The sequence below is a fragment of the Hakea prostrata genome, unplaced genomic scaffold (genome assembly GCF_041222555.1).
Source record: "Hakea prostrata isolate BN-2017 unplaced genomic scaffold, UWA_Hpros_2 contig_266, whole genome shotgun sequence".
Classification (NCBI taxonomy): domain Eukaryota; kingdom Viridiplantae; phylum Streptophyta; class Magnoliopsida; order Proteales; family Proteaceae; genus Hakea; species Hakea prostrata.
This window is the reverse complement of record NW_028291385.1, coordinates 5,686-20,095: the sequence shown is the minus strand read 5'-3', so window position 1 is coordinate 20,095 and position 14,410 is coordinate 5,686. Positions and strand designations below refer to the sequence as shown.

Here is a 14,410-nt window from a genome sequence, read left to right as displayed (position 1 = left end):
GCCAACATGAAACAGTGTTTGGCTTGGAAGCTGTCGATTATGTTTAATTTTAGCTATGAGAAATCAAAACGATTCTTTACATTACCAAAAATGAGAAAAGATTCTTTAGATAAATCCTCAGTGTCTAAATATAACTAGGAAAACTTTTATTCTGCCAAGAGGGTTTTGAGATTTCAGGTATAAAAGGGTTTGCTTGTTATCATCTTGATCAATCAAGTTGCGTTGTATACAAGCCCAACAAGTTTATCTGCCCTTCCTTCTGTCGCTTTATCATGGTGAGAAGCATCTCAAAGTTTCTGAGTCTAGCCAGCTTTATAGGATAAACTCCTTATCATTGAGCTTCGTTTTGCTTATTTCAGGGTCATCAACTCTTCACTTTGCTGCCTCTCTGCATGATTTATTACTTGATAATGACCACTTCAGCTCAAAAGATCTTTAATGTTATTGACTATGGAGCTGTTGGTGATGGCAATGCAGATGATACCAACGTACATATTTTTCTGTTTTCTTACTGTGTTAAAATCCTTTGAATTGCTAGTGTCAATTTGGTATCTCTCAGGTTGATGCATTCATGTTTCCTTTTTCAGGCGTTTTCCAAGGCCTGGAATGACACATGTAATCTTGGAACAGGTTCTCCTTCCATGGTTATTCCTGGAGGCAAAATATTTTTGTTGAGCCCTTGGGTTTTCATGGGTCCTTGCAAAACTACTTACGTCAATGTAACGGTGAGTTGACTGTGAAGATTACATTTAGGAATCTGATCCTCTCCGTCTCGTATTATCCTTATCCCATTTATTGAACCGTCTGATGGGTGACACGTGGACTAGCTTAATTACTACCATGGTCACCCGTCATCTCATTTATTCAACTGTTAGGACGGATGACACGTGGGACTGTCTTTCTTTGTTACTACTATCAGACATTCAGATGGAAAGGCTGAAATAGGATCAATCAGTTTTCAATGGGTGTGACCTTCTCCGTCCACGGTTGTCAGTAAACCAATACACACATCACCCATCATATGATTCCGACGGAAGGACAGACACGACACAAAGCAATGCCCGACAAAGAGGATCTGGATCCTATATTTAGATCAAAAAATTATTTTTAAATTAAAATCACGATTCAATATATAAGAATTTTTGTCGCTGTGGTCATGGTAATTATTCTTGTCACAATGCAGATTCAAGGGACGATTATAGCACCGAACATGCCCGTTGCATGGAAGGATCGTAACCAGGCGAGTGGCTTGCTTTTGAAGGCATCAATGGACTCACTGTTAATGGTCCCGGTCCGATTGATGGACGAGGCTCCCACTGGTGGGACCAGTCATGTAAACGTCGTCCACAACCGGTATGTATATATGTGCAATTGATTCTTTCATTTTAGGTTGTTTTCGGATTAAAATCTTAGAATGTGTTTGTTTAACAAGAAACTAATTGAAAGAGAAGAAAAGAAAAGGAAATCCACAAAATAGTCATTTTAAAAAAGGAGATGGAACACAAATTCATTGTGCTCAGCTAGTTCCAACCTACACCAAGAAACTGCCTAATAAATGACCGTTTTACCTCATGAAAATAGATAAATAAAATTTTAAACAGAAAAGGAAACCAATTTTTTGTTTTTCTTTTTTCATATCTTGCCAAACAAACGTGGCCTGAATATTTCATGCTGATGGTTTTCATTTCTTTTTTCAGGGATGTACAGTTGTTGCTCCAACAGTAAGTACAAGAGAGAGAAGAGAGAGAGGGGGAGAGATGTATTTTAATATTGAAAACAATTTTCTTGTTCTCTTGTGTTCGCAGGAGCTTAGGTTCACCTACTGCAATAAACTCAATCTATATGACATGAACCTAGCAAACAGTCCCCAAACACATATTCTCGTTTCTAATTCTTTATATGTCCGTATCATTCGTATATCAATAAAGTCACCAGGTGACAGCCCTAACACTGACGGCATTCACCTTAGTGGTTCCCAACATGTCTACATCTATGACTCAAACATTCAAAGTGGTATGTAATATATATATATATACCATTTTGGTCATCAAAAATTATCTTTTTACCATTTTATCTTAGTTTAATTCAATTCTTTTATTAATAGGTGATGATTGTGTCTCCATCGGGGACCACAATTCGCATGTATTGATCGACGTTGCTCATTGTGGTCCAGGGACACGGTATTAGGTGAGTTATTTTTCATTAATTATCTAGTTGAAGTAAGGCTTGTTTGGGAGCACTTTTAATTTTCTTTGAATTATGGTATATTAGCATCGGAAGCCTAGGCAAGGGAGCGAAAGGGGTACGGAAGTCCATGGTAGATGACATTGTAGCAAGAAGAGTTCGCTTTGTGAATACTAGCAATGGCGCAAGGATCAAGACATGGCAGGTATAATATATGTATTTACTTAAAAGCTAAAATTCAAAGGGTGTCTTATATTTTTTGTTAATAAAGATACAAGGTTTGGGAGCATAGGGAAATTTTTAGTCCTAACTCTACGTTATTTCTAATATTAATATCACATTCTGTGTTATATATTATACAATTTATCAGTTGGATCCTCTGTTATGAACACCGTTACTCTCAGATTGTTTTTTTTTTTTTTAATCCATTTATATTATTATCTTCATATCCTAAGTCTACCAAATTTTGTGGGGATTTATGATAGGGAGAGGAAGAAGTCATAGACGGTAGAGGGAGACAAAGAAACAAGTAGTTTGTGTAGGGTGTTTTGTTTAAGTTTATTATTGTCCTTTGAAATACTTAAATTTCTTATGTCAATATTTTACTGTGAATTCCTAATGGTAGGGGTCTGATTGATAAATCGATAACTTATAAAAGGATGACATTACTTTAGGAAGTCACTTCAACAGCAGTGGCACTCAATTTTTTTCTGTCTATTTTACACCCTGATCAGTTTTAAATCTGTTACTTCCTAGGGTTGTAGATGCATCAATTCAACAAAGTATTAATCTAATCATCAACAGGTGATCTTGAGTTCAAAAATCAGAGTTGTTGTCGATCACTGGATCAATATATTTGCGAGTGTGATGCAACCACAGCTTTATGAAGCACATAAGAAGTGCAATCCAATGTGAATCTGCTGCTGTGTATAATAGCTTCAACTCACTTTGTTTTTTCTCTTTACTTTGTTTCAATAGGGTGGGAATGGTGTGGCTCAAAATATCGTATTCGAACAGATAAGTTTCACATCTGTGGAGAATCCCATAATTATTGATCAAAATTATTGCGGTAAACGTGGTCAATGTAAGCCACAGGTGAGGATCCATGTTCTCTTTCTCTTCATGTTTGCCCAGGGTACTTGTAGATACCATATCAGTTTTTTTCTTTTTTTTTTTTTTTTTTTTTCTTTCTTGGTAAGATACTATATCAGTTACTGACTGAGTTTATAATGTGTGTTGATGGAAGCTCACCGCTGTTCATGTAAGGAATGTAACTTACCGGAGTCTTAACGGAACATCAAGCACCAAAGAGGCCATGAAATTCGATTGCAGTCAAGCCGTCCCTTGCGACCAAATAATGTTGGATTCTATATTAATAACCCCGGCAACCAAGGGTGAGCAAGTGTTGTCTATTTGTAATAATGCTCATGGATCGACTAAAGGATTAGTTCAGCCTCCAAGCTGTCTGAAATGATCTTCTCTGTGTACACATCTTGGGACTTGCTCGGGAAATTTGTATCAATGTATTTATATCAATGTTGCACATGTATTTGGACGATGGGAATAAATTGAACATTGAAGGTTTTAAACGCACATCACTCTCTTTAATGGTTTACTCAATTCAGTGTTATCCTAATTAAACATGATTTGCTTGGAATTTCGTATCCATTCATTTAAAGTCGAGAACCCATTCAGCTAGACTCATCTTCTTCATTCCCTCATCTCCTTCTTCACTCTACTAATAACCAACATATGCATTGAAAAAGTATCTATCAATAGATGTAAATTCCCTAATACATGGCAGAGCAGTTGGAGACTTCGATGAAATGGATAAAAATCAGGCATTTCCAGCCTTCTATAGCTTCCAACCAAACTAAATTAATAATGGGATACAATTAGTCCAAGGTTGGCAATGAGAGGGGGTTAAATCAATGTAGATGTTAATCGTAGTGGGTGGGTCCCACTACAATTTGCACCATAGGTGGCAGCAAGATGGTTACGTAGTCCAAGATGACTACCCCTCTATTTAGTTGAGTCCAAGTAGGACTCTAATATTCATTTCCCTCACTTGGATGAGTGTAAGTAAAACCTAATTAAAAAATTAGTGTTGAGAAAAAATATTATAAATAGAGGAATGAAATACCAAATAGAGTACCGATAATAGAATAATCTCTTATGCTCTGCAAATTCTCAAAGCTAATCCTGAACCTCTATCACTATGGTTTGTCGATTTAGAAGCGTGGAAATTACCTATAGAGTACACAAGGCAAATCAAGGGAAAAGGAAAACAAAAAATCACCTCCAGTGTCTAGATCCATTGCAGTCAATATCACTAAGGTAAATGATATTGATATGGAGAAAATATGACCGAACTTGGTTTATTTTTGGTTTGACCCTGGACTCCGATCGGGACGAAGGGAATCGACTCGCTTTTGAGCGAACCGGGTCTAGGAGGTAGCTTGCTGAGGAAGAAAACTAACTCAGTCACAAGCACGCATCCGATACTATCGGAGTAGGTTGATCAACCTAATGACGGCTAGCAGTATTCGGCGGCAGTCACTCATCGCTATCATACGGATAACCACCAGATAACTATCGTGGTATCCTAGGAGTCATCTACTAGTCCAAACTAGTGAAAGTCTATCACTCAACGAATCTATCTGTTAAGATCCAACGACTACCCGAAGAAGGCTCAAATACATCCAACGAAGGAGATTCAAAGGTACACTCTATATAAGACATCATCTACCCACAAGGTAGGGATGGACGAAAACACTCAGATGCTTACTATTTGAATCGTATTCTTGTTATTCATTCCTTAGCTCTGTGCTCTAGCAGAGCCGTTTGTGATTAAGTTCATCAACTGACTTAGCCTTCGGCGGTGGACTTCTGATCCCAGCGGTCGGGCCACATCTGACGCTTTATTTTGCAGGTCACTTTCAGGAGATCTAAGGGCTGAGCAGATTTTGGACGCATCAACTGTATTCCAGCCTCTTCCCTCAATCCTGAGCTGAAGTCGGATTACTTCCCTTTTTATCTTTTATTTTATTTCTAATCCATTGTGAGCTAGTTATTCTTGTCTTTAGTTATTTATACATTGCTTTTTATTAGATGACGAATGGTTAGGTAGACTTTTCTTTTTATTATTTTGTTTTGTCAGATGCATGCCTTATACTATTAGTTTAGTTTAATTATTTAAAAAGAAAATCAATCTTACTCTTGCATTACTTTAAGAGATTCAAAACAATGCAGTATATCTCCCTATGCTTGACCTGTTAGCTAAATGATACCATGCACTTGAGATTATTTTAATTACTTTAAAAGAAATTCAATCTCATTCTTGCGTGACTTCAAAAGATTATGTATCAAAAATCTCATGAGCTCTCTCATTAAACCCGCTTCACCCATTGCCTTCTTAATTTATCAGTTGTCCGATAGAGACTAAGTGTCACCTTCATTGCTAACTCCTGAACTGAGATCTCACCATTGCCTAGCAAATACAGAAGTTGATCGAGAATCTTGCAATTCAATAAGATGATGTTCAAAGAACTAATCGAAATGAAGAATTACACCTAACTGCAATTTCTTGTACCTTGACATGCCCTAAAGGCCACATTTATATCTGTATGAACTCTTCGGTAATCTTCAAAGCCACCTTAGTTAGAATAAATTTGTCTGACTCAAATACATTTTGAAACACACATTTACTTTGGAGAGACACAAACACACAATTCTTCCTAAGTTCTGGCACAAGATAACATCAATACTTGTATATAATATCTTAAGGAGATACAACAATGTGAGAGGGTGTAGTATCCACTACTAGCTTATTTAGCTCCTTATTACCATACCAAAAAAAAAAACACAATGTACCACGAGAGATAGAGAGATCTTCAGTATAACTCAGAAGGAAGTCGAGGGGAAAATAGTATTTCAATTGGAGATGCTTTAGTCATACTGAAACCTAAGCCTTCAGTCATGTCCACTGGCAAACTACCGGGTGCTACATCCAAGTTGAATGCATGTAGCAAACGGGCAAGTGTCAAGTGTAAGAACTGTGTTGCCAAATTAAAACCTGGGCATACTCTCATGCCTGATCCAAAAGGGATGAGCTCAAAATTTTGTCCCAGAGTATCTATATTTCGATGTGTTGTAAGAAATCTCTCAGGTTTGAACTCATCTGAATCTTGCCACACACTAAAGTCCCGATGCAATTTCCGTAGGTTTACAACTAAGCGAGTGCCTTTCAGAACATGATAGCCACCTACTTGACAATCTTTCATGGCCTCGTGTGGTAGCGCTAGAGGTGCAGGAGGGCATAGCCGTAGAGTTTCTTTTATGATGGCATTAAGGTAAGATAGATTCTTGATATCATATTCCTCCACATTTCTATTTCTACCAACATGGATGTCCAATTCATCTTGCGCCCTTTGCAATTCATGGTGATTGTTCATTAAGAAAGAAACGGCCCATATCAGGACAATAGATGTAGTATCGACGGCAGCTGCAATAAATTGCTGTATTGAAGAGTGAAGTCAGTAACAATTAGTCATTTAGGAAAGCACAAATTAAAATAAGGAAATATTCAAATGCAGTGTATCTCATGGAGGCTGAGATTCTTGACATTTTCTATGGGTTTCAACGGTTTGATTTGAGATGGTTTTAGTTTGGATTTTCCAGTTTTAGGAAGAAATTTCTTAACCCAAACACAAACCATTAGCAAACGTTTTATTCCAATTTGAGTTTATGTTGTACACGGGTTGGATCAGTTTTGAGACCATTACCTACCCATTATCAAGTCAATAATTACATTTATGCTTTTAATTGGTTCGGGTCTGGTTAGTGATTCTGTCCATTCAAATAAAAAAAAAAAAAAAAAAAAAAAAAAAACAAAACCAACCCAAAAATATATTATTTCTTTTCCTCCATCTCCCCCCCACAACACCCCCCCCCCCTTTTAATACAACCCCCCCCCCCCTCAAACCACAAATTTAATTAAAAAATTCAACTAAAATCATTTTTTTTATTAAAAAAAAATAATAAGTATTTTTTTTATACACACCAAAAATTTCCCTTTTATTATAGCAACCCCCACGAGCCAAGAGAAAATTTTTTTTTTTGTATTTTAAAAACAAACCAACCAACCAACCCCCCCCCCTTTTTTCCCCCCCCCCCCCCCCCCCTTTTTTACCCTCCCCCCCCCTGTGCTTCTCTCCCCCTTCCCCCAAAAAAATCTTATTTTTCAATTTTTTTTTTTCCTTGCTTTGATATGTCCCCCAATGTCTTGTCGGGTTATGAAGAACCCACCGAATAGAACAATCAGCAAATAAGAGAAAAGAAGAACACAATAATAACAACTAAGAGAAAAGAAAGACACAATAATATATGGGCAAGAGAGAAAACTCCACTATAAATAAAGAAATATCCAAGAGAGAAGATATTTGGGATGATTAAAGAAGAAGGAAGAGGCATTCTTTTATAGCCTCTTCCTCTCCACATATTCCCACATCAGTCGATGTGGGACTAATATTACAACAATCTCCCACTTGGAGATTAGATTGAGAACCAATCAATCTCCACACTAGTCTCTATCTTGCCACCACCATGCTGTCTATGTCTCTATCAAGCCATACAAGGATCTGCACCAAATGAACTTGTCAGTATTGATTGCTTTTGTCAATGCATCTGCTAGGTTCTCTTTCGTGTGGATTTTCTGCATATCCACCCTTCCGTCTTCCACCACTTCACGAACAAAATGATATTGTACTTCTATGTGTTTTGTCCTGGAATGAAAAGCTGGATTCCTTGCAATGTGCAAGGCACTCGACTTGTCACAATACAAGAGAATCTTCTCGTGTTTGTGCCCAAGTTCTTCCATGAATCTTCTTATCCAGATTGCTTCTTTACAAGCTTGTGTAGCTGCCATATACTCAGCTTCGTTTGTAGACGGTGCTACAACTGTCTGTAGTTTAGATACCCGACTCACGGCTCCTTCGCAATTGTAAACACATAGCCGGTAGTGGATTTCCTTTTATCAAGATCCCTGCAAAATCAGAATCAACATATCCTCTGACAGTAAATTCAGATCCTCCATAACATAGAGCAGCATCCAAGGTTCCTTTAATGTATCTTAGGATCCTCTTCACTATAATCCAATGCTCTTGTCCTGGATTCGCCATATGCCGACTAATCACTCCCACTGCATGTGCAATGTCCGGTCTTGTACATATCATAGCGAACATCGGACTTCCCACTTCCTGATGCATACGGTACTCGAGACATCTCCATCCTCTCTGCTTCATTGCTTGGACACATACTTGAGGATAACTTGAAATTAACGGGAAGAGGAGTAGAAATTGGCTTACAGTCTTGCATATTGAAGCGGCGCAAGACTTTCCTTAAGTAACTCTTCTGAGATAGCCAAATCTTCCTGTTATTTCTGTCTCGGTGAATTTGCATCCCTAGAATCTTGTTTGCGGGTCCCAGATCCTTCATTTCAAATTCCCTAGCCAACTGAGCCTTTAATTCTACGATCCGATCTTTGTTGGGGCCTGACACCAACATATCATCGACATACAACAGTAAAATGATGAAATCATCATCACCAAACCTCTTGTAATACGCACAAGGGTCTGAAGCAAGTCTGTTGTATCCAAGGCTCAATATGAAGGAATCAAATCTCTTATACCAACATCTTGGCGCCTGTTTTAAGCCGTATAGAGATTTGTTCAACCTGCAAACCAAGTTCCCCTTTTACGGTTCTTCAAAACCTTCGGTTGGAGCATATAGATTTCTTCTTCAAGATCTCCATGAAGAAATGCGGTTTTTACATCTAACTGCTCAAGATGTAGATCAAACGTAGCACAAAGTGCCAGAACTATCCGGACAGTAGTAAGTCGAACCACTGGAGAAAAGATTTATGTGAAATCAACACCTTCTTTCTGAGCATATCCTTTGATCACCATTCTTGCACGATACCGCTCTACTTGATCATCACTGTTTCGTTTGATCTTGTAAACCCATTTGTTACCAATGGGCTTCCTTCCGTGCGGTAAAGGTACAAGCTCCCACGTCTTATTCTTATGAAGAGCTTCTAGTTCTTCCTGCATAGCTGCCATCCAAAGTGACGCTTCTGAGCTATCAATCGCTTCTCTGAATGTTGATGGCTCACCATCTTCTGTTAGAAGACAGTATGCAATGTTGCTCTCCATAATATAATCGGACTTGCCAGGTTGGTGTATGTCTTTCACGAGGTGACCGTCGAACTTCTACGATTTGTAGACTCAACTGGTACTTGTTCCTCATTTTCTGATTCTGCTCCAGAAGAATTTTCTACCCCAGAAGAATTTTCTGGATTGGACTTCTCTTCCTCCTGAACTGTTGTACTCTCCGGAATTTCTATTGAAATGCTACTCACATCTTCCATTTGCAGCTTATCTTCTGCAAAAATGACATCTCTGCTGATGACGACTTTGTGGGCAGTGGGATCCCACGATCGATACCCCTTGACTCCATCAGCATTTCCCAAGAATCTGCATTTTCTGGATTTTGGATCCAACTTGAAATTTCTTGGGGATGATACATCACGTACACAGGACTCCCAAATGTGTGCGGCGTGAATAATCAACGGCTTGCCAATCCACATATTCATCGGTGTCTTCGGATCAATCGATCTTGTTGGTGATCGATTAATCACATAGCGAGGCGGTGTTTACGGCTTACGCGCCCAAAAGGACTTAGTCATGCTTGCAGTTCTTAACATGGCTCTTGTTCTTTCGAGTAGAGTTCTATTCATCCGCTCCGCTACTCCATTATGTTGAGGAGTGTAAGCCACCGTGAGTTGTCTCTTGATGCCTTCTTGATTACAAAACTCAAAGAAGTCATCCCCCGTATATTCACCGCCATTGTCTCGTCTCGAGGCACTTGATTTTCTTCTCAGTTTCTCGTTCAACTTGCGCTTTGAATGTTTTGAAAACTGAAAACACATCTGACTTCTTCTTGATAGGAAACACCCAACATCTTCTGGAATAATCATCAATGAAAGATACATAGTACCTTGCTCCTCCCAGAGATGTAACCGGTGCTTGCCATACATCAGAGTGAACTAATTCCAGAATACTTTTACTCCTGGAATCAGATGCATTGAACTTCAATCTATGCTGCTTGCTTGTAACACAGTGCTCACAAAAGGGTAATGAAACCTTTGTGAGACCCGGGAGTAATTTCTGTTCTGCGAGAACCTTCAACCCTTGCTCTGACATGTGGGCCAATTTTCGATGCCACACTTTTGTCATCTCTTCTGCAGTACCGGTTGATGCAACTGATGCTTCTGCCTCCAGACATGTTTCTCCCATTACTTCGTACAAATTTGCAGCGCCCCTTTCAGCTTTCATCACAACTAGCGCTCCTTTGACGATCCTCATCATTCCATTTTGGATGCGTGTCTTGCACCCAATTTCATCTAATTGTCCCAAAGACAATAGATTCTTCTTTAAGCCCTTCACATGCCGCACATTTTGAATAGTGCGTACCATACCATCGTACATCTTCAACTTGATGGTGCCAACTCCAACAATCTCCAAGGCATGATCATTTCCCATGTACACAGACCCTGTAGAGATAGGTTCATAAGTTTGAAACCAATCTCTGCGAGAGGTCATGTGCCATGTTGCTCCCGAATCCAAGATCCAAGCATCACTATGTTCCAATCTATCCTTGGCTACCATTGCTGATTCGCTGTAAAGAATATCTCCTTCAGCAATGCACCCTTGAGATGTCTCTGCCTTATCTACACCCTTTTTGAATCGACACTCTTTTTTGAAGTGTCCCCTTTTGCCACAATTGTAGCACTTGAAATTCTTCTTACCCCTGGATTTTGACCTCCCTTGATTGTGACTCCCACTGGAATCACGTTCCGTTGACCTTCCTCGAGTCATAGACAAAGCTTCTGCTTGTTGTGAGCTTGCCTCGTCTATCTTCCCCCCTTTTCGTCTACTTTCTTCTTCAAGAATTGTAGCAGCGACTTCATCAAATACCAAATAATCAGAGAGGATATTACTGGTTAAATTGATGATGATTGGGTCATATGAATCTGGAAGACTTTGGAGTAGAATTTTAGCACGTTCCTGTGGTGAAACATTATGTCCCAACGTTGAAAGTTGAGAACATAACGAAATCAGAGTATGTAAGTGCTCTGTAACTGATGTAGATTCTGACATCCGTAAGGTATACAACTTTCTCTTCAAGAAGATTTTGTTGTGAAGTGATTTGGCTTCATACAATTTGATGAGGTGATCCCAAACCTCCTTTGCAGTTTTCTTCTCTTCTACGCCCGCTAAAATATCATCTGATAATGCTAGATGCAAATCAGAAAGAGCGATCGCATCTATTCCCGTTCCACTTTTCGTTGTCCGTGAACTCCGCCGGCCGAACACTGATGGCTTCCAGGCAGTTATCTTTTATCAATAATGCCTTCATCTTCATTTTCCATAATGAGAATTTCGTGCCGTCAAACTTGCCGATGTCAATTTTTGCTGTCATTGCTTCTATCACGAACTGTTGTTGGCTGCAGAATAACTCCCACTATTTCACGTGAAACTTGTCTTCTCAGGTTATCTCCCCCTGGTATATGGTTGAACCAAAATGCACCAGGAAAATTTCCAGGAAAGACTGGAGGGACACAAGCGGTCCGCTTAAAAACCAGACTCCTTAGACAAAATTTTCCTAGACATGCACTTAATCACCCAATACACCTTTCTAGGATACCCGAAAAGAAACCACGTGAAATTGCGACTTCTGCAGCACCTCCGTAGGATGAAACCCCGATGTGAAGGATCCACCTAAGTGGCAATCACAGAGCATACTATAAGTAGATACTCACACCCTAAACCAAACAAACAAACCCCCCAAGGAATTTTCCTTTTCTGATGTGGAAGCTCAGACTATGCTGCAACCACAGAGCATACTTCAGAAAAACCTCGCTCTGATACCACTGTCGGGTTATGAAGAACCCACCGAATAGAACAATCAGCAAATAAGAGAAAAGAAGAACACAATAATAACAACTAAGAGAAAAGAAAGACACAATAATATATGGGCAAGAGAGAAAACTCCACTATAAATAAAGAAATATCCAAGAGAGAAGATATTTGGGATGATTAAAGAAGAAGGAAGAGGCATTCTTTTATAGCCTCTTCCTCTCCACATATTCCCACATTAGTCGATGTGGGACTAATATTCCAAAACCACCCAACCTACCAAAAAAAACAAACAAAACCAAACCCCCCCCCCCCCCCAAAAAAAAAAAAAACCCCCCCCCCCCCCCCTCCCCTCTTTCCCCCCCCCCCCCCCCCCCCCCCTTTTTTTTTCCCTCTTTTCTTCCCCCCCCCACCCTCCCCAGTGATTAGGTTTAAGGTTAGGTGCTCAAACCACTGCCCCATCTCTAGCTTCACAGGCTTGGAACATCCATCCTTGACCCAACATGAGTACACTTCTTTTATAGCAACGTCTACAGTGGAGACTCTAACATGCTTCAACTTTTCAAGGCGGGCTTTGGAAAGAAGCTCAAGTGTGAAAAACTTTCGTATTCCACGCCAATATGTCCCATAAGGAGAGGATCCAGACATGGCGCCGTTGTAGCCCAAGTACTTGGCTGCAGCAAAAGGGGGTCGTGTAGCAAAAACCTTGTCATTGGTGGTGAAGCATTCTTTGACAAGCTCCCAACTGCTCACAACTAGGGTTCGATGCATACCAAGATTGAGCAAGATTGCAGGGCCATACTTATCAGCCATGGCTGCGAGTGTGCGGTGAGTTGGTTTCTGCCCACCAAGCAAATAGAGATGACCAACAATTGGCAAGGCATAAGGTGGTGTGGGGATTTGCTTTCTTTTACCTTCGACGCTTCTGTTCGCCTTAACTCTCCATTGATACCAGAACAAAATCAAGGCAATAACCATTCCAATGGCTTGTAATTGATTGACAAACTCCATGATCGAGTGGGGATTGGTGCAAACTACAAGGAAACATTTCCTACTACTTATAATAAGTTAGGGTGGATGAAGTAGGTGAAGGGCCATTCATATGATTCTATAATATTATTCATTTTGGATAAGCAAGTAATCGTTTTCCTTTTTTAGGTAAATAAAAAAGTATATAGAAACAAAGTGAACCGTTTGCTTTGTCAATCTCCAAAAGATATTATAAAGAAATGATTTTAGTTGGCAGTAAACACATGATAGATCTGAGTCCTGCTAAAAACGGATTCGGATTGCTGTCACTCAACTTCCGTAATCAAATTGGGCAATAATGGATAGTGTAAGAGCCTATTATTTGGATCTGGGTCTTTTATTATTATTTATAAATAAAGGTTTTTGGTTTTTCTCAGGTCATTTATATTAAACGGGAAAAAAAAAGTCATATAAAACCATACAGATTATAATCCAAACCATCCAACCCACAACTTTAATTGCACCCAATACATCCAGCCTCACTGATTTCACTCTCAATAATGATATAAGAAGACTAAGAAGATAAAATAAACTCCACTAGCACTAATTACAACAAACAATGGAAGATTTAAAATCCCTAGCTAGAACATCCCATGGCATCCCAGTGTAATTCTCTATTTATCAAGAAGACCACCACTATGTATCTACTTCTATCGATGCCAATCTTGTTGATAATCTAGATGATAGTCAGTAACCAAATTTGTTATTTGTAAAAATACAAAATTTTTCATTGTATGTTGGCCAAGAAATCTTCAAGCTCTCTCCATCGCTGAAGGATCCACGATGGGAAGAACTTTCTTTGAAAAGCAAGTACAAAAGTTATCGAATAAGTTTCTATCTAGAGCTTATTTATTCCCAACAGCCTGGACCATTCAAGGCCTATGATGATTGCTTCAGTTTCAGCTTCAAAGTTTGTGCAAACATTCAACAACAATCTATATGATTTAATAAAGGGATAATTACTATTACCCCCTTATACTTTGGTTTTATTACTAATCAAACTTCCTTCTTTGTGAAATTACTATTGCCCCCCTCACTTCTAACGGTGTTAAGTTGCTGTTAACATCAAATATGAAATGTCTATTTTGCCCTTAAAATTAAGAAGTAAAAAATGTGGCATTACCCTCATTTATAGAAACTATATTGCATGTCAATTATATCCTTAAAATCTTACATTTTAGAATTAGTTTTGGATTTGGTGGGACCACATACTTATGATT

The 14,410-nt window shown here is 39.0% G+C and overlaps 1 protein-coding gene and 1 pseudogene across 1 annotated transcript; one reads left to right on the top strand and one right to left on the bottom strand.

Moving 5' to 3' along the window:
* Positions 1-410: 410 nt before the first annotated feature.
* LOC148998594 (polygalacturonase-like) lies at positions 411-3,658 on the top strand. The gene is made up of 9 exons (XM_089141845.1): positions 411-488; positions 588-657; positions 1,241-1,353; positions 1,698-1,721; positions 1,806-2,013; positions 2,105-2,180; positions 2,272-2,389; positions 3,163-3,279; positions 3,431-3,658. The coding sequence occupies exons 1-9, from the start codon at positions 411-413 to the stop codon at positions 3,656-3,658; spliced, it is 1,032 nt and encodes a 343-aa protein (XP_088997971.1).
* Positions 3,659-6,012: 2,354 nt separating this feature from the next.
* Positions 6,013-13,173, bottom strand: LOC148998593 (vinorine hydroxylase pseudogene; annotated as a pseudogene).
* Positions 13,174-14,410: the final 1,237 nt, after the last annotated feature.

What these genes read in the sequence shown, in the direction of transcription:
- LOC148998594 (XM_089141845.1), top strand. Translation starts at nt 411, where the DNA reads ATGACCACTTCAGCTCAAAAGATCTTTAATGTTATTGACTATGGAGCT. An exon ending in GTACAGTTGTTGCTCCAACA is followed by an intron (nt 1,722 to 1,805) that starts GTAAGTACAAGA and finishes TTGTGTTCGCAG; the next exon opens with GAGCTTAGGTTCACCTACTG. An exon ending in GTGGTCAATGTAAGCCACAG is followed by an intron (nt 3,280 to 3,430) that starts GTGAGGATCCAT and finishes TGTTGATGGAAG; the next exon opens with CTCACCGCTGTTCATGTAAG.